The sequence below is a fragment of the Stenella coeruleoalba genome (assembly GCF_951394435.1).
Source record: "Stenella coeruleoalba genome assembly, chromosome: 1".
Lineage (NCBI taxonomy): Eukaryota > Metazoa > Chordata > Mammalia > Artiodactyla > Delphinidae > Stenella > Stenella coeruleoalba.
In genome coordinates this window covers 151,454,708-151,474,996 of record NC_137169.1, presented here as the reverse complement: position 1 = coordinate 151,474,996, position 20,289 = coordinate 151,454,708, and the positions used below count along the sequence as shown (strand labels likewise).

The 20,289-nt window shown below is 36.3% G+C and overlaps 1 protein-coding gene across 1 annotated transcript in view; it reads left to right on the top strand.

The window, feature by feature from the left end:
- Nucleotides 1-20,289, top strand: part of SDCCAG8 (SHH signaling and ciliogenesis regulator SDCCAG8) — a 261,817-nt gene that overhangs the window by 162,134 nt on the left and 79,394 nt on the right. The window contains 3 exon segments of the mRNA XM_079904984.1: nucleotides 3,744-3,871; nucleotides 5,989-6,097; nucleotides 14,725-14,856. Coding sequence (XP_079761110.1) covers nucleotides 3,744-3,871; nucleotides 5,989-6,097; nucleotides 14,725-14,856 — 369 coding nt within the window.

Sequence of the window (20,289 nt, the reverse complement as noted above, 5' to 3'; positions counted from 1 at the left end):
AGGCTATACCACGATTTGTTTATCTATTTAGCAGTTAATGGATATTTAGGTTGTTTCCAGGTTTTAGCTATTATGAATACATCTTTCAGCCTTATTTTAATAACAACCAAGAAATTCTTCTTTACTGCCATTGCTTTTATTCCAATTTGTAAAATATGGTAACTATAAGTTTGGTTAAGTGAGATCATCAATATTTTGAGTAAGAACTGAATGAAAACCATTTGGGGAAGCCTGGCCCAGCTATCCTTTACAAGGCTCTCACACCCAGCTGGAACTGACTTATTTTTCTATGCTTTAGTAGTTTTATTCCCTAGTACCTTTCTTGTGGTATATTTCACCTTTTACCTTCTGTGTTGGCCATTTTGAATCCCCTATTGGGACAATGACTATGCCATGTTTATGTATCTTTGTTTGACCTGTGCCTAACAGAGTGTCTTTCAGAGTTCTGTTAAATATTAAATGAATTGGTTTGGATTCTTCTCTGATCACTTCCTTGGATAACTAAGTGATTTTTATTAATTCTTTCAACCCATTATTGCATTACCTGTAGGGTGTTATAAAATAAGTTTCCTAAATCAAAATATTGGAAATCCCACCTCTGCCTTTACAGCATTTACAGTAACCTTTGAGCAGATTTCTAATTCTTTATGACTCTCCTTTTTTTTCTTTTTCCAACTATAATGTGAGAGGATTTGATTAAACAAATTTGAGATTCCTTCTCAGTTCTAAAATGTTAAGGTTTTATAAAAAACCTGCTAAGTCAGAAAGAACCTGCAAGGTGAGAGGGCAGCATAGAAGGAAAGGGGTATATAAAGAAGGTAAGAAAGCAAAAATATGTCGTGTTTTTATGCAATTGAAAATGAAATGTGTAGTTTCTTAAACAGAGTAAAAGTTGGGCAAGGATTCAAGAAACAAAAGTTGATGTGTAACAACATTTGTTGGTAGAACATTCTTTTAAATTGTTTTATAAGGAGAACTACAATAAGACAGTAGTCCTTTTCTCTAGTAAAGTTAGGAGATCAGTAATTAGGTTCCTCATTCTGAAAATTACTGGTGAGACTGGCAGCCCCTTTGTGTAAGTGAACCATAAACCCCAGTTTACAAAGGGTAGTCCCAGTTATGAATGTTTGTCTTGGTATAATTACTTATTATTATTAATAATGCCCGTTTTCACTCTCAAATGGGTATTGGTTTTGAACAATGCATTTTTTGGTCACCCGATTACTGGGGATCTCAGAGTCCTAGGTGTCCCAACCTATATCCCCTGCTCTAGCTAGGGTTCTGTCTCGGGGATGGTTACTCAGTGAAAGAATCTGCAGTGCTCTCTTCAAGCTAACCCCTTCAGCGGCAGCATCTCCATCTGGCAACACCATTAGAGCCATTCTCTTCCATACACTCTTCTCTCTTTTTTTTCACATCTGGAAAGTTTTTGCCTCCTCATATAAGACTTGATCAGATTCTGCAGCTTCACTTAAAGACTGCAGCCTTCGTTCCCCTATGGCAAGTATATAAGAACATCCGTTCATTAAACATTCACTGCCCGCTTCCTGTGTGCCATGTACTGAGCTGGGCTCATGGTATAGAGAGACAAAGATGGCAGAAAGGGACAGACAAGTAAACCAATAACCAAAGTGTGATAAATGCTATCTTCGTAGGATGCATATATACACAACATATACTGATGTCACTGTAGAACAGTTAATTTAGGAGAGAGGGGAAAGAGAGGAGGGGAATTTTGAGCAGGTCCTAAAGGAGCAGTATACATTGAGCAGGGGTGACGGGTTGGTGGGAGGCAGAGAGGGGTGAGGTGGGCGGGGGGAAAAAACATCCCAGCAAAACGCAGAGACGGGCTTCCCTGGTGGCGCAGTGGTTGAGAGTCCGCCTGCCGATGCAGGGGACACGGGTTCGTGCCCCGGTCTGGGAAGATCCCACATGCCGTGGAGTGGCTGGGCCTGTGAGCCATGGCCACTGAGCCTGCGCGTCCGGAGCCTGTGCTCCGCAACGGGAGAGGCCACAACAATGAGAGGCCCGCATACCGCAAAAAAAAAAACAACAAACAAATAAACAAAAAAAAAACCCCGCAGAGACATGTGCAGCTTTCCATGGCCAGAAAATATGTGGAATGACTGGGGAGGCAAAAAGTGGCCTCGACGGACCATCCATGTGTTGCTGTATACCAGTTTGGAACTGAGTGTGAGGCAAGACCTTGGAGCAAGTCCACGGGGTGTTGTTACTAGAAGTACCAGAAGGGACCTTATTTCACATTTAACGTGGCCCTCTGATGATCCATTTGATTGAGGTGTGGGTGTATTTTCATTTTGGAATTTTGTACTACAATATTACCACATTCATTGACCTATTACAATACAGACTTTACTTATGTTGCTTTATGATTAGAAGCCAGTGATTTGAAGTTCCACAGCAGTACATAGACTAGTAGTGATAGCTTTATGGAATTGTTTATTTTTAGTTTGGCAAGACAAGACAGTAAATATCTCAATTAGTAAAGTAAAGCAGCATGGATGAGAAATGCCCACAAGAAAATTAGGAGTTAGAAATAACTAAGCCAGTTAATTGAAGGAAACTTTTATATCACTTACCCATATTTAGAGAATAAAGAACCAACCTAATGTGTGTATGTGTGAGTGTGTGTGTGTTTGTGTGTATGTGTGTGTGCTCACACACATTGTCATTATCCACAGTGGTGCCAGTGATGAGGTCCTTTGCATTCTTCAGGTTCTAATTGTTTAGGAAGTTTCTCTCTTTAGGAGCCACTGTGATTGGATATTGACCCATCCACTGGTCAATATCCAGTCACAGTGGGGTGAGATACATCGTCTTTGACTACAGAAGCTCCTCATCCTGCAGTTTCCTTCAGTGTGACCCAAAAGGGATCTTATTATGAAGTGCTGGGAGAAGTTTTTTATTTTCATATTTATATCCACATTACATGGCCTAATGTGTGAAAATATTTAATGAAAACATGCATGTGGTACTGCAGAATCATTTACTTGCCTCCAGATAGAATCTCCTACATTATATTTGAGATTCCGTTTTAAGCTTGGGAGGAAAAGCAGAGGTGATCTACAAAACTTAGTTTCAAGAATTTAAGTTTTGGGTGTATTGAGTCATGCTCTTCCTGTAACTTCAGGATCTTTAGGAAATATTGACCATTCAAAAGAAAAAAGATGGGCTTCCCTGGTGGTGCAGTGGTTGAGAGTCCGCCTGCCGATGCAGGGGACACGGGTTTGTGCCCCGGTCCGGGAAGATCCCACATGCCGCGGAGCGACTGGGCTCGTGAGCCATGGCTGCTGAGCCTGCACCTCCGGAGCCTGTGCTCCGCAACGGGAGAGGCCACAATAGTGAGAGGACCGTGTACCGCAAAAAAAAAAAAAAAAAAAAAAAAAAAAAAAAAGATTAATTGGCGGTACATAACATTGAGAATATTATAGAGAACGGTGTTTGTGTTTTAAAGTTACAAAATAGCATTATTCAGCTGTCATGATTTTTTGATTTTTAAAGTTGCTTACTTTAGTCAATTTAGATTTATGGCAAGTATTTAACATTGTATGAAAGGTCCTTTGGAGTTTCTGCCTAAAGTAAGGGGGAGTCTGTAGAAAGACTGTTGTCTACTTATGCTTAACAATTTACTACGTATCAGCTCTCTGTGGTCTGTAGGGGAAATGATGGGGATTAGTGCATCTGTAGTTTAAATTTCTGTCTGTCTCCTCTCTGCCTTGTAGGCTGGAAAAAGATAGCATTCAGCAGAGCTTTAGCAACGATGCAAAGGCCCAAGCCCTTCAGGCCCAGCAAAGAGAGCAGGAGCTGACACAGAAGATACAGCAAATGGAGGCCCAGCATGACAAAACTGGTAGGTGGTAGGGAAAGATTAGAGCCTGGGCACTTGCTCACAAGCCAGGCCCACGCCTTACTGTGAAATGACATCAGGAACACCTGTAACCTTTGGCTGGCCGAAGGGAGCAGATGCTAACTACACCGGAGATTCCGAATTACATATTAGTTAGCGTTTAAAAGAGAAAATGGAAAGTATTGCCCACTGTCTGTTGATTTCAGAGTGCTGCTCTCACATCTGTTGCACCATCTGGATTATGAGTTTATTTACCTGTGTTCAAGAAACGTAAAGCTGAGAGAGACCACAACAAAGTAGAAAAACAAAGGGCTTGTTTTTGGCTGGGTTTTCAGGCACACATGTTATATAAAGAAAATAGCATCAGAAGCTCTGCGGGAAATGCTCTGAGCCTACAGTTAGAGCCTCCTGAATAGCATTGAACAGTTCCCACAGTACACACATTATAGCTACTCTAAAAGCCTAATGAGTTTGCTTCAGCATCCAAACTGGAGAAAAGCTTTAGCCATTAATCGGTTCTTAATTCACTGTCGCAGCTGGATGTAATTCAGTGGCTCCAAATTGATATGTTCCTTTATTTAATCTTTGCAGCTTCGAACATTTTTAGCATTTGTATGATTTCCCCACCTCCCCCAACCCAGTCTAGAGTGATGTTTAATCCTTTGCATTCTTCAAGTTCTCACAACTGCTGTTAAAATTCACTAATACAAGGCATTGACCACAGCTGGCAGCTTGGCTAAAAATTGCCATCTTTCATCACATTGGCACTATTCTGCAGACTGAGTTGGCCAGTAACTCTTTACCTTTAATTTGAAAGTAAAATGCACTTTGAAAATAGGCAGTTTGATTTGTTCAGTCGGAGCATTATGTAGTTCCTTTCACTTTTGAGTTGTGTGTTCACAGACAGTGTTAGTCAAAACAAGACAGTGTCAGTCATTATAATTCCACACCACATACACCAAGCTGATTGTACTATTAAAACAAAAGTTTAATTGATCCTGTTTCTTCCAGAAAAATGTTGATTAATTTTTAGTGCCTTGATTTATTTTGCTTTGTATGCTATATGCTTTTTTGTCAGTCATTGTCTAAAACTGAAAAGAAAGGGCCTGTTAAACTTTTCACCTAAAGATAATTTTCATGTGATTTGATGTATACTATATTTGATGACATGGTAATAAATGGTTGCTTATCCTGTAAGTGAAAAATTGCTAATGTAAAATTCATTAAATAATCTGTTTGCTAATAAAGAGGCAAATGTCATATTGATCCACATAATTCACTCCATCACTTTCAGTAGAGATTTTCTTCTCACAGTGTCTGGCCAGAAGAAATGAAAATTCTCCGGGCTTGGTAGTTGTTTTTCCACTAAAAACAAAAGGAGAAGATTACAGGATGAATTATTGTTTGCCTCCACTACCAATAGGATGCCAGTGATCAAGGAGTCTTGGGCAGTATCTCTGAGTGCTAGATAAGAGTATTAACTGAACCACCATGAGAATACTTCCTTTTGTTTTGCACAAAAATACATACTCTCTTCAGTTTCTTTGATCAGATCTTCGTTGAAGCTCACACTAAATAGATGGGGAAAATTATTTATTTCCAATAAAATAAGGAAAGTTATGTATTTTTCTTTTATGATTAGAGAAGTATATGCAAGATGGGAGTAGTGAAATATGTGAGCAGATATGAAACATAAAGCATGAATTACAGTGTAGAAAGAGTTCCTCAATTATTTTAGTTTTGAATTATCTGGTTGTGATAAATTTGACACTGTTTATAGTAGAATTATCAAAATAAAAATATATTGCATATTACAAAGATATAAGCATCTATGACTCCACTTGAGGTATTTGACAATTTATTAACATGTTAAAAATTACACAAAGCTGATATGATCAGAAATGTTTCTGTTGTGTAATTATTAGGGAAATAAATATCTCACAAGATTTAGTGTCTTGCCAGATGAGCATTCCTTTGACCTAGGACCGTAAAAGTGATCTAGCGTCTTATAGGAAAAGTGTGGTTGTCTTAGCACTTTTACCACTATACATGTGGAAGCACTGCAGAGCTACAACCATAAACATCTTATGTTGCTGGGGGGGGGTTATTGTTATTTCTAGAAAATGAACAGTATTCATTGCTGACCTCCCAGAATTCATTTCTGACAAAGTTAAAGGAAGAGTGCTGCACATTAGCCAAGAAACTGGAACAAATCTCTCAGAAAAGCAGGTGGGTAATATAATACAATACTTTCAGAGCACTGTTTATATGAATACTGTAATTTTTTTCTTAAAGGACAGTATTTCCACTATTTTACAGTCTAATGTCAAAATTAGATATGTATTGACATATTTCCTGTAAAAAACATTTTCTCTCTATGAGAATTTTCTTAATTATCCATACAGACACCTTGATGTTTTTTCATAATTAGGTATCCATACTATAATTTGACTTTTTTAATGTTCAGAATTGAAAACTATGAAATTTCAGAGCACAAAGGTCAAGATGGCATCCTTTTAATAAAGGATGCAGATAAATCAAGCAGTTCTAAAGTCATATTTTAACACAGCTAACATATTTTAGTCTATTATCATAGTTCTCCATGAACACATAAAAGCTGTCTTTAAGGCAAATGATAATGGATAAAATATGAATGTATAAAAATAAAAGTAGATGATACTTTGAAATAAACCAAAACCATCTTTTCTTTCTCCTAAAATTGTTTTATTTTAATAAAATAGCCATCATTGATTTTGTAGGTACATGCTCTTTTATAAATCCACTGATTGGGTTCTTAATGAATTTTTTTCTGTACATTTTCTAATCATATTATCTCAATAAATGAATTACTTATATTCTAAATTCTAAGAAGCCTGAGTTCTCGTCTGAGCTCTGACAGTAGCTGTGTAATCTTGGACAAATTTATTTGACCTGCTTGAACTGTGGTTTCCTCTTGTAAATGAATGATGTTGAACAGAATCACTTTGACTTGAACTCAAAAGAAATCATTCATTTAACTAGCTAGGTATAAAATGTCGCATTACAGTATAACCTAATGGGAAAATAATCTGTGTATCTTCTCTTGCATACTTTTCTGAAACTCACTTAGATCATCAAAGAACAAGCAATAGGGCTCAGCAAACCAACTATTGACTTAGGTTTATTATTCAGAAAGAATTTCTAGGAGGGTCAGAGCATGTCTGATCACTCTGAGCCCTATCTTGGGTTCCTGCATCAATAAGCTGGCTTACCTTATGTAATCCCCATCCCTGAATTTTTTTGAAAATCAGGGGGCTTATGAATCCAATTCTTTCTGCTCACAGGAAGGCAGAAGCTCCTATAACCACCCAGAATGTGCTCTGAACATGTACCTTCTTAGCGAATACTAATTAAGTATCTTGTTTGGGATGGGAAAAGGCTTAGGGTACCAAAATACCCAGTATTTTCAGGAAATTTGACAAGGAAACCCAAATAATTTTGCCGTGGAAGAGACCCTCATAATATATCAACAGGAGGTATTCCTAACTAGAAATATTTGATTTACCTCACGTAGATATAAACAAACTAGATTAATAACTTAAGCAAAAATTATTTTGAATTGGGTCTTAAAAGATTGTGTTATCTTAAGATTGCTTTGGGGTTGATTATTGATTAATTATCTTGCCGTCTAAGGAGACATAATTGAGGAAATGGAAGTGTATAAAAGAGAAAGAGAAGCTATATGCTTGCTATATATTATTTAATTCTCACAACAGCTTGAGACATGAATTGTTATCTTCTTTTACAGAGGAGGAAACCAATACTCAGAGTGTTTAAATAGCTAGTAAGTAGGAGCACTAGAATTCTAACTTAGACATTTCTGGTTCCAAAGCCTATGATCTTCCTTACAATAAGTATAATTATTTTATACCTACTACTAAAGAAAATCCAGGCCAAAGTAGTTACAACGGGAAAGTTTAGGAAAGAAAAATTAATCTTTATATTTCCATGGAGCAGTAAGCATACTTGGCATGTGAGGGTTAACCTGTGAGCCTGGGTTAACCTGTGCCATGTGCCCTGAGGCCTTCTTTCCCCTGCTCTAGGTCTGTCAATTTACCCTGTACTAGTCTAGTGAACTTGAACCTCAGCCTCTCTTCTCTTCAACTCCTCTCACTTCTGATTCTAGCTCCTGACTGCTACTTTGTAAATTGAATGTGTTCCTTTATGTCTGATACACAGCTGGCACCTATACATATTTACTGAATGAATGAATGAAACAAACGAGCATGGTGCTACTACCCCTTGTATCCTGATCTGACTCTGATTCCAGACTATTCCTTTGTTGATGACAGGCAGTGTGCAGTAAAAAACCCTTTGGAATTCAGAAGGAACAAGGTTTGAATCTTGCTCTGCCACTTAGCTTCATAACCTTGCATACATCGCTTAATTTCTCCAAACCTCAGCTTCTCCATCTGTAAAAACCTTTTAAAAACTATGTTGCAGGATTATGGTGGGAATTAGAAATTTAGAGAGATGTATATAGGTACACACATATACATAGCACCTAACACCATGCTTGACCCATAGAAGTATACAGTAGGTGCTATTGCTGTCATTGATGGTATCATTTTAAGAGTCTTGACTGGCAATTAGGATATCACTTCACCTAGCTACTAATGTCTTGGCCAGAGTCTGAGTGCCATAATTCTCTGACAGACATAAAGTCTATACCACAGTGGAAAACCTTTCTGAAGGCAATGCAGGATCAGGAAAATGTGGATTTGGTTGTGGATTTTGGTTGCTCCTGCTCTGGTACCTTGTCTTGTAAGTCTGAAGAGTTAAAATAGGCATCTACTGTAACTTTATAAGTGGATCTGAAACTAAAACCTAGCAAATAATAAAGACTAGATAAGTTGTAACTTATTACTGTTAAAACTTTTAAGTGCCCCTGAAATTTACAAAATGTACATTTTGTGTGTCTTACAAGAAATTAGTATTATAAATAGGATAAATTGTGATTTGGTGTGGGGGGGGTTGTTCGTTTGTTTACTCTTAATTTCTCATTTCACTCTGGCTTCCTACATGAAAGACACTCCATTTTGATATTACCTTTGCTTTGAAAACACCTATAAAACTTGAAGGGCTCAGAGTGTTTCTTTTAAAGTAAAGCTATGCATTTATTAAGCCTTGTAGAAGCCCTCCAGGAGTGAGCCTCTACATACCCTCTACTAAACTTTTAGGATAAATAATTCCCCCTGTGCTTTGAAGTGAGGAAATCCTGAAGTTTTCTAAGCTTTCTATACTGTTGTCATTGTGAAAGCACAGTCTCCAAAATAATTATTTAGGCCATATGGTAATTTTAATCCAGGTTTTCCTCAGAGTACTGCAGTAAAATTTTTCCTGAAAGTAAGTGTATTTATTTCCTGTTGACTAACAACTTAAACATTTTTTTTTGTCTAAGAGTTTCATGTTATTCAAAATCCCATACTAAATAAATGGATTCATACCATTTAAAATACGATTTTTTTTTTTTTTTTTTTTTAACTCACAGATCTAGTCCTCTGACTAGAGCCCCTGAAGAATCACTGGGAAAGCTGACAATCTGGGAGCATCATTCCCAGACACTCTTACTCTCTATCCCATCCTCATGCTAGGCTGCTTTATGAAAGTGTTTAGAAATGGCTCCTCCGTGTGTGTGTGTCCTGTTATATGTGTTTCTCCCCAAGTAGATGTAAGTCGCATTATGGCTGTGCCTATTGCTTCTGCTGTCTGCAAGCCCTCCACAGTGAAGAGCCGGTACTTCCGCACAGAATGCCTTCCACACTGCTCGGGTGGTGTCTGTAACCCCAGGGTTTGTGAATGGCACATCCCATTTTAAAACTAAAAGTGAACTGCCAATTCCATGCATTTTATGTAGCTTGTTTTTGAGCATCAGACAAGTAATTCCATTTTGCTTTTAATTGGCACTAGGCAGACATTCTGGCTGATTTTAGATGAAACTCACATAAACTTCAGCTCCCTTTTGTCTTTATTCCCCAGGACTCTGAGAGCTTATTACAGTGGTAGGGTTGTTTCTGAAGTTGGTAAATGGAGATATTTAAATATCTTTGGTGCAACTGTGAATTTTTTTTTATCAAAGTGAAGGAGGTGTTCCCTGTCCCCAGGCACTTAGATGAATCAGCAGTAAAATGTTTGCAGTGCAGTTTGCAGTGCAATCTAAAACGTGGCCTGGGAAGAGCTCAGAGAGGTTGGGCACCGGCTAGGAAGGGAGCCTCTGCCAGCTGCAGAATGGAGATCCAGCATGTGCTAGGTTTTCACCTCTCAACACTTCTGCCCCAGTGAAAAGAAAAGGATATAGAGCATAGAACTGGGGGTCTGCATGGTTTTGCTTCTCTTTCTTTTCTATCATTGTCACTTTCTGGGTTGCTAGGTTCGTGGATTGATGTCTAACACTACCCATTGTATATTTGTGATTTGCGTTTTGTAATTAAGAGGAACAATGGGAGTCCATTGGGTCTCGTTATATATAATGGTTGGTTTAATTTGTTTCGCTTCTATCTTGTTAATTGTAAATTGATCATTAAGATTTGAATTCTAATCTGTCACCAGGGTTGTGGGTATTGAGGCTAGAGCAATGATCCTAGCTTTAATCACTGATGATGAGAAACAAATTTTATAATTTTGGTACATATTGCAGTTCATATATTTTAACACTGTATTTTATGGTGTTATAAATATTGTTAAATGACTTTTAGTGTAGTTTTACTGTGTGCACTATAATGTATAAATTATATTACTGTTTTGGCAACAGTAGGTATCCAACTGTGTGAGTTTAATTGAAGTAAAGAACACATACCCGGTTGAACTATATTTTTTTCCCTGGCATGTTCAGATGATGTTAGTTTGGGATGCTACAAAAATTATATTCTACAAGAAGAAACTGATATTGTCCTCTGCTAATTATTACCGAAAGTTGAATGAGACTCTAAAAGAGTAAAAAATTAAGGGGTCATGTTTTTCCTTAAAAAGCAATTATCACTGTAATCCTAATTATTGTAGTAAAATATTATACTTCATGAAAATGTAATTACACAGTATAACTGGTATATAAAAATGCAGTGAGAAGTTCATGCTTCTGTAAAGGCAGAAATTACCTAAATTTTCTATGAAAATGGATTAGAATCAATTTTCTTTTTATATGACACTAGGATAATCATGCCACAAATGTAATCTCAAGCTAACATAGAAGCTCGTAAGTTTACTCTTTGAACTTTGTAAACTGCTAGTTCTTTCAATATATCATGGACTCTAGACAGATAAAAGATGATGTCCATGTACATATACCAAATTTTTATTGAACATTGGAAGTTGGTAGGCAAATTACTATTGTAAACAAAGAAAAGCATACACATAAAATATGCAAAGCAGAAAAGTACTGTAGCAATAAAGTACTTGATAATAATATGTACTTTACAATTAACATTTATATTTTTGAAATTCTGTATATAAGATATCCTCAATATAGGGCATTTGGTTATAAATGCAAAGAAGAATTAAAGAAAAAAATTTCCTGTAACATTACCATCCAGCTAACTATGTTTACCTTTTGACATGTTTACTTTCAGTCATTTTCCATGTGTAGGTAAATGTGTATGTTACCATACATTTATATTGTGAGTGATATACATATGTGTGTGTGTGTGTGTGTGTGTGTATATATATATATATATATATATATATATATATATATATATAGTTTTACATCCTACTTTTTTTACTTAATATTATCTGATGAACACTTTTCTACATCAGTAAATACTCAGGAAACATAATTTTAGTTGAATCATTTGTATGAATAATAATTCATCAGAATTTTAAACTCTTTTAAAATGTAATGAATAATATAATAATAATTTTATACATAAATCTGAATTTTTTCATGATTTTCTTAGTTGAGATGTCTAAAAGGGGATTGCTGGTCCAAAGACTGTGAACCCTGTTAAGGCTGTTAATGTGTATGACTTTGCTCAAGTACTGCACTAAATTCTGCTCAGTATATATGTGCACATAGCAGTTTGTGACAAAAGAAGTGAGAGGTTTTTCAAAAAAGGAGTTGAGGGGCCATGTTGCACAGTGGGTGGGACAACCCCTTTAGAGTTGGACAGACCAATGTTTGTGTCTGGGCTTGGGTAATCACCATTTAGGTGACCTTAGGCGAATTATTAAACCTCATATTTACCTCCCAGAGAAAAGGGAATAAACACTTACCTGGTAGAATTAATTGAGATTATAATGTAAAGGATGAATTCCACTACCTAGTGTAGTGTAGGCGTACAGTAAATGTTTTATTAGGCATTTCTTTGAATAATAGGGAAATTGAATGTTTTATAAATGTTTATTGATCATTTATGTTTCTTCCTCTATATTTTTCATATCCCTTGTACTTTTTTAATTGGAATTTTGATGAAGAGTGGGGATAGCAGTTTATTATATAATGCTTCTAATATTCATTTGTCTCATTTTTTACGTTCCCTTTTTTTAATTTCGAAAAATTTGTTCCCAGTTCTTTTAATTTCTTAAGAATTTTTTCAAAATCAAGGTGACTTTATTTTTTGTTTTAAATATTACAATACATGTCCATTGTAAAAATTCAGAAAATACAGAAAAGGAAAAAAAAATATTTTATATTTCTAATCTGGACACCAAGAGATAATCAATATTAATATGTGGAATACATGTCAAAATATTTTTTATTTTATAAAATAAAATTACCTTATACTGATTTTTAATATTTTCCTTTTTTACCAATATGTCATATTTTTAGGTCAATATATAACACCAATAAATAGCCATATTATCAGAATAGCATCTTGATATTTCTTTTTTAAAGTAATGTAACTAATCATCTGTTGATACATTTCTGGGTTAAGTTTTCATATATTGGGTTGCAGAGCAAGATTGTTTCTACAAGGAACATGCTCATAAAAACATGATTTTGTTGTATGTAAAAGCTTTATATTCTTATATTGTAAAATCTATGTTTCCTTCGTGACTTTTCAAAAGTGACTTGTTTTTCTGGGAAAGTACCTGAGAACAGATAAATATTCTTATGCATTTTTTTCTAATGCAGTTTAAGGATATTTTTGGGCCTTTTGGAATTTTAGTGCATAGTGCATATTGTGATAGGAAATACTAATCGTGGAAGAATACTAAATTAAAAATTTCATATAACTGCTCCTAAATTCTTCTATATTGTATGTGATTTTGAAAGGATAGACATAGTCATTATTTACTTATTTAGACTATTTCAAATATAAGTAAATTCTTATTAGAAGAAGTAAATATAGATTGAGTGCTTAATCTGAGCTTGGAAATGAGATAATCCATGCCCTTGTGTGTAATCTGTAATCTAGCAAGAAGGATGAGGCACAGAGCACAATTCACAGGAATAAATTATAAGCTAATGTATCTGTATATCTGTAATCCCAAATGAAATAATGTGAAAACAGAAAGAAAATTGGGGGAATGGTACCTCACTTAGCAAATGGAGGAAGGTAAGTCTTAAATGTCTGCAGACAGGGATACTTGTATGTGAAGCAAGCTGATCTGCTCTCAGGATCCCAGAAAGACTTAGAAGGCAGGAGTGGAATATAGGACTGAAGCCAAAGTTGACAGTTCTACCCCCACCCCATGCAGCCAGGTGACTATCCCTCCTCCACCCATAAAACTAGGAGCTTCCCCTCTGAAGAGATTAAACCAGCAGGCACTGGTGAAAATAGCTGCACTGAAATTAGAATAGAGGAATTAATTAAAAGTCTACATTCTGAAAAGTGAGTACACCACCCCTCTATTTCCAACCAGCTCCTAGACCACTGATGGTTAGGGTTGTACACAACAAGCAGGAAAATGGAGAATCCTTCTTTTGAGAAACAGAATGGCCACGGGGGAAAGAATTACGGATGCTGATAATATTGGGAATGTCCCATCAGAAAAGATGGCTTGCCACTCAATCATTCTACACTAAAGCCCACTTGTTTAGGGAAAATAAATGTACACAAATGCATGTGTAACCATAATATACTCCTTAAACAACAAGGACCAATATTTATGTAGTTGTTATGACATAAAACTGATACTGATTTAACTACAAACTGAAATATTAGTAATTACATTGACAAGCTGGAGGTGGAGTCGGGGGGCAGAGAACCATTTTTTTTTTTTTTTTTTTTTGCAGTGTGCGGGCCTCTCACTGTTGTAGCCTCTCCCATTGTGGAGCACAGGCCCTGGACGCGCAGGCCATTCTGCTCACAGGCCTAGCCGCTCCATGGCATGTGGGATCTTCCCGGACCGGGGCACGAACCTGTGTCCCCTGCATCAGCAGGCGGACTCTCAACCACTGCGCCACCAGGGAAGCCTCACCATTTTTTAAAACTATATGAATTTAATCATGTACCATTAAATTAGCTATGTTAATTAAAAGAAACAACTCTCTGTCAGAAATTAGGCCTGGGGTTGTTCCTGTAACAGCATGGTAGCTGGCCTGTGATAGATACTTACTAAATATTTGGTAAATTAATAGCTGTCTTTTTAAAAACGGGATTTGATTATTATCATTTTTGTCTTGTTCCTTGAAAAAACTCTCTCTGTTGAAGTTGTTATTCCTTTTTCTGTCTACCAGTTGAGTTCCTGCAGTGTGTATATCCTTCTACTAGACATTCTGTAATTTCTGAAATATTTTATTTTACATAAAATAATTTTTATTGACACTGTTATGTTTAAGTACAGAGTTCAAGAAAGTGATAAGATTATACAATAAAAACATGCTCTGGTAATAAGAACCTTTAACATCAGTCACTTCTGTGTTTACACCTCTCTAGATCTGAAATAGCTCAGCTCAGTCAAGAAAAAAGGTATACATGTGACAAACTGGAAAAGTTACAGAGAAGAAATGATGAATTGGAGGAACAGTGTGTCCAGCATGGGAGACTACATGAGATAATGAAGCAAAGGTAATAAAGACTTAATAATCAACTGATGTGCCACATATTGAATGTGTTTGGTTCAAAAACAGAATGGGAATTGCTGTGGAATAAATAGAATTCATGGTTACTATGGTACTCAAGGAACATGCTTAAAATCTAATATTTCTATATATTTATGCTTTCTCAATTTAGGTTGTTCTTATAATACACAGAGAGGAGAGCACATTCCCTCTTTACTGTTCTCTAAAGACACAGAAGTAGATTTAATATAGAACACTGTAGGAAAACCATCTACCTTTAAGGTGCAAGCTGGTAATGTAACATGCAGGAATTTCAAAACTTCTCTTCTAGAAATTAGGTTTTGTATGTATTTTTGTAAGATACAACATGTAAGGCCTAAGAAGGTTAAATATATTGCTAGAGTCAGAATTTGACTCCAGACCCTTTGGTTCTTTCTAGTGGTGTACTTTGAGCAAGTTACTTAACCTCTCTGAGCATCAGTTTCTTCATCTATATATTGGAGCTAACAATAGCCACTTTGCACTTTGGTATAAAGATCAAATATATGTAAAGCACCTGGCTCATAATAGCCACCTACTAAATGGAATCAATATTTACTCTCTTTTTCTAGATGGAGAAGCTCAAGCTGAGAGATACTAGTGTATTTGCTCAAAGTGCCATATTGAGTAAGTTGGTAGAGTTCAAACTTGAATCATGATCTTTTGATTCCAAATTCCTTTCCTTTTTTGTGCAGTATTTTTTTGTGTGTGAAAAACACAGTCCCTTATATTTACTATAAATGTGTCACTCCTAATTTCTATATAGTGATGAATTACCGAGGAAAAAAAATCTCAGCAATCACATACATAACAGCAGTTAACCTTCCAGTGGAGGTAGTTTTCTTGGCATCCATCTCCCCGTTTCTATCCCATCCCCAGACACCCCAGGCCTACTCTGTTTCAAAATCAATTGTTCATATAACTGAGGGGAAAAGAAAATATTTAAATACTCCCTTTATCATTATTTTTTAATTTAAAGTAAACATAGAGTCCCTCGGCAGGGGCAGGAGGAATGTTTATAAATTTGATCACTTTCTCTATTGAAGAGAAGAAAGGTAGTCAGAAAATGACACCAAAATATTAAAATATGAGTATATTTATAAAGAATTAATCATTCATTTATTTTCTAAGCCAGAGATCAGCAAACTATTTCTGTAAAGGACCAGAGAGTAAAATATTTTAGGCTTCCTGGGCCATGAGTAGTCTCTGTCACGTAGTCTTTGTTTTGTTTTTCTTTACAGCCCTTTAAAAAGACAAAAACCATTCTTAGCTAGAAGCCCAACAAAATGAGTGAAAAGATTTGGACCTTGGGCTATAATTTGCTCCTGTACTATGCAACCAACTCATCTTTCTAATATTTCTTTTCTTAGATCTGTATGTTATTTTAGAGTTCACAAAATTCACCTCACACATGTTTCCTTACCTGAAACAAACCTGGGAAGTAGTTGTTATTATCATCTTCCTTTCCAGGTGGAAAACTAAGGCTCAGAAAGATAAAGTTGCCAACTGAAGGTCAGATAGTAAATTAATCATTCATTCATTGATATGAATGATAGTAAATTCATTCATTCAACAAATATTTATTGATTGCTACCATGTGTCATGTTCTCCGCCACATGCTGGGAATAAAATAGCAAAGTAAATATAATTCCTAGTCTAATGGAGTTTACAGCCTTATAGGGAAGATAGATATTGACAAGAAAATTTCACAGATATCTAATTAATTGCAGTAATGATTAGTTATATGAAAACGAAATATACTTTGTGATATAAGCACATTTAATAAGGTGACTTACCCTGATCAGAAGAAGTTTCAATGAAAAAAATGACACTTGAAATGAATCTGTGAGTGGCAATATAGGGATTATTAGTCCTAGGGCAGGAGCTGGCAAATTGTACCCCAGCCCAAGCCCACTTTGTATGGCTCAAGAACATAGTCATGCTCATTTGTTTACATGTTGTCTGTGGCTCCTTTCACCCTACAATGAGTAGGTGAGTCAAAGACTGGCCTATTGGCTCACAAAGCCTAAAATATTTACTATCTCGCCCTCTCCTAAAAAAGTTTGCCAGCTCCTCTTCTAGAGAAAAGAAAACTGTAAATTGAAGGTCCTGAGATAGGACTTTTAAAGAAGGAAAGAAACTGTGTTTAACATAAAGAATAATGGAAAAAATAGCATGTGGTGAGGTTGGAGAGGCAGGTGAGGGCCGGATAAAGACAAGAGCTTTAAGTTTTTATTGTAGACCTTTCACTTTATCCTTTTACTAAAAGGAAGATATTAAAAGATTTTTAAAAAAACAAAGGAGAATTATGTGATCAAATTTGCATTTTAAAAATAGCATTCCAGCTCCAGAGTAGATAATGGATTGGAGCAGAGCCATGGTGTTTACACAAGACCAGTTAGGGAGCTAGTAGAGCAGTTAGTCAAGTGATGATGATGGCTTAGATTGAACTGATAATAATGATGCTAGAAGTAAACAGATTGGTGAAATATATAGGAGGTGAAATCAACAGGACTTAATGACTGATTGGCTATGTTGGGTAGAGAATAGTGCATATCCATATTTCTGACATGAGCAATACGTACATAGTGGTAGTACTTAGTGAGAATAGAAAATACACAAAATAAGAAGGTTTGTGGTCGAGATGGCCTGGGTTTGGGATAAGATCAAGTGTTAGGTTTCGACCCTGTTGAATTTAATGTTCAAGAGCATTGTACAAATGGGTATGTTGAATAAGCATGGAGACACAAGGGACTAAGCTCAGGAGTGAGGACTGGGCTGGAGATAGAAATCCCCACTGGCTTACAGAGAATATTAGAAACCTTGGGAGTAAATGAGGTCACCTAGAGAAATAAAGTGAGAAGGAAGATGGGCTTACTGAATCCTAAAGAACATCAAAAGTTTTAAAGGTAAGGTAACCTGAGAAATAAGTAGAAACTGAAAAGGCTTGTTATCATGCATGCCGACAGATGGAAATACTTCAGGAAAGAGGAGGTGATCTACCAGATGCTGCTGAGTGATTAAATAAGACTGAAAAGTATCCATTGGACTTAGTGACATGGACAGCACTGGTTATGTTAACAAAAATATTTGTACTGGAAGAGTGGGTACAGAAATCATATAATATGGATTGAAAACAGTGTGAGTTGAAAAATTGAAATAGCAAATTTAAACCACTTTTTCATAAGATTTGGGTGCACAGAAAAGAGGGAAGCAAGAGAAAGCAAGAGACAGACCAACCAACTGGTGGTGGGTAGACGTATTGGGAGGGGCATTTTGGAAAAGAGAATTTTTTGAGTTGTAGTAGATGTGAACTTATTAAATTCTGATTGTCAAGATTATTAAAGTTATAAAGTCAGGAAAGTTACATTTTCCAGCTGGTAGTTTGGAACCCCTGGTGTCCACAAAGGCAGACCAGGGAATTCAGGCTAAAGATAGCAATGGTATTTCTTTCTAGTTATATTTTAAAATAAGTATTGATTCATATATTTCTCCGTAGAAAGTAGAACCGCGTGAGAACTCCACAGTGTATACAGAGGGAGCAAGCCCTCGAGCTAGTGGAAATGGGCTGAACGCACTCATGTGTTCTCATGTGATTTAGTATTATGTCACCAACCCCCAGAAATCCTGGTTGTTTTTTTGGTTATACACTTTCACATTTTTTAAAAATTTCTTATGGTAGTGTATTGTTTAAATTATATACATAAAAACCATTGAATGGGGACTTCCCTAGTGACAGTGGTTAAGAATCCGCCTGTCAATGCAGGAGACACGGGTTCGATCCCTGGTCCGGGAAGATCCCACATGCTGTGGAGCAACTAAGCCCGTGTGCCACAACTACTGAGCCTGCACTCTAGAGCCCATGAGCACTGAGCCCGTGTACCACAACTACTGAAGCCCGTGTGCCTAGAACCCGTGCTCCACAACAAGAGAAGCCCATGCACAGCAATGAAGAGTAGCCCTGGCTCACTGCAACTAGAGGAAAGCCCACGAACAGCAACGAAGACCCAACACAGCCAAAAGAAAAAAAAAAAAGATAATAATAATTAATAAATAAATAATTTAAAAAAACATTGAATGATGACATGAAGCTGCTGACTGAAATGTAACAAACTAATTATTAATTTAGAACTGGTAATTCTTTTATAAACTGCCTCACAATGATCTTTAACAAATCTGTAAGCTGTATTTTTCTAATAGAAATTTTATTCCTTGAAAACTAGGGTTAAAAATAAGAAGTAAAATATTGATTTTTATCTAATTCAACATTAAATTTTGGAGGACTGTTCATTATTTTCTGAGAAGTGCTGGAAAAAACAAAATATTGGCAAATAGAATCCAACAGCATTTAAAAAGAATTACACACCACAGTCAAGTAGGATTTATTCTAAGTATGCAAGTCTGGTTCATTATTTGAAAATTAAATGTAATCTATCACATCAATAAGCTAAAAAAGAAAAATCGCATGATCACATTAATAGATGCAGAAAAAGCTTTTGACAAAATCCAAACACATTCATGATTTTAAAAAACTCTCAGTAAACTAGAAATAGAGGGAAACTTTCTCAACTCGATAAAGAATATCTTAAAAAAGAAACCCTACAGCTAACATTATACTTAATGGTGAGAAACTCAAAGCTTTCCCCATTGATCATGTGTAAGTCAAGATTATTCCCTTTTACCCATCCTTTTCAACATCATACTGGAAGTAATGCAATAAGACAAGAAAAGGAAATAAAAGGTATAAAGACTGGGAGGGAAGAGGAAAAAAAACCTTTCTTGATTGCAAGATGACATGATCATCTATGTAGAAAATCTGAAAGAATTGATGAAAAATTCTTGGAACTAAAAAGCAATTATGGCAAGTTGCAAGGTACAAGGTTAATATCTGAAAGTTATTTGCTTTCCTATATACCAGCAATGAACAAGTGGAATTTGAAATTAAAAACACAATACCGTTTACATTAGCCCCCCTAAAATGAAAAGTTTTGGTATAAATCTAACAAATTATGTACAAGATCTAGATGTGGAAAACTATAAAACTCTGATGAATAAAATTAAAGAAGAACTAATAAATAGAGAGATATTCAGGTTAATGGTTAAGAAGACTCAGTATCAAAGGAGGTCAAGACGGTGGAGGAGTAGGAGGATATGGAGTTCATCTCTCCCCACAGATGCATCAAGAATACATCTACAGGGCTTCCCTGGTGGCTCAGCGGTTGAGAGTCCGCCTGCCAACGCAGGGGACATGGGTTCGTGCCCTGGTCTGGGAAGATCCCACATGCCGCGGAGCGGCTGGGCCCGTGAGCCATGGCCACTGAGCCTGCGCGTCCGGAGCCTGTGCTCCACAATGGGAGAGGCCACAGCAGTGAGAGGGCCGCGTACCGCAAAAAAAAAAGAA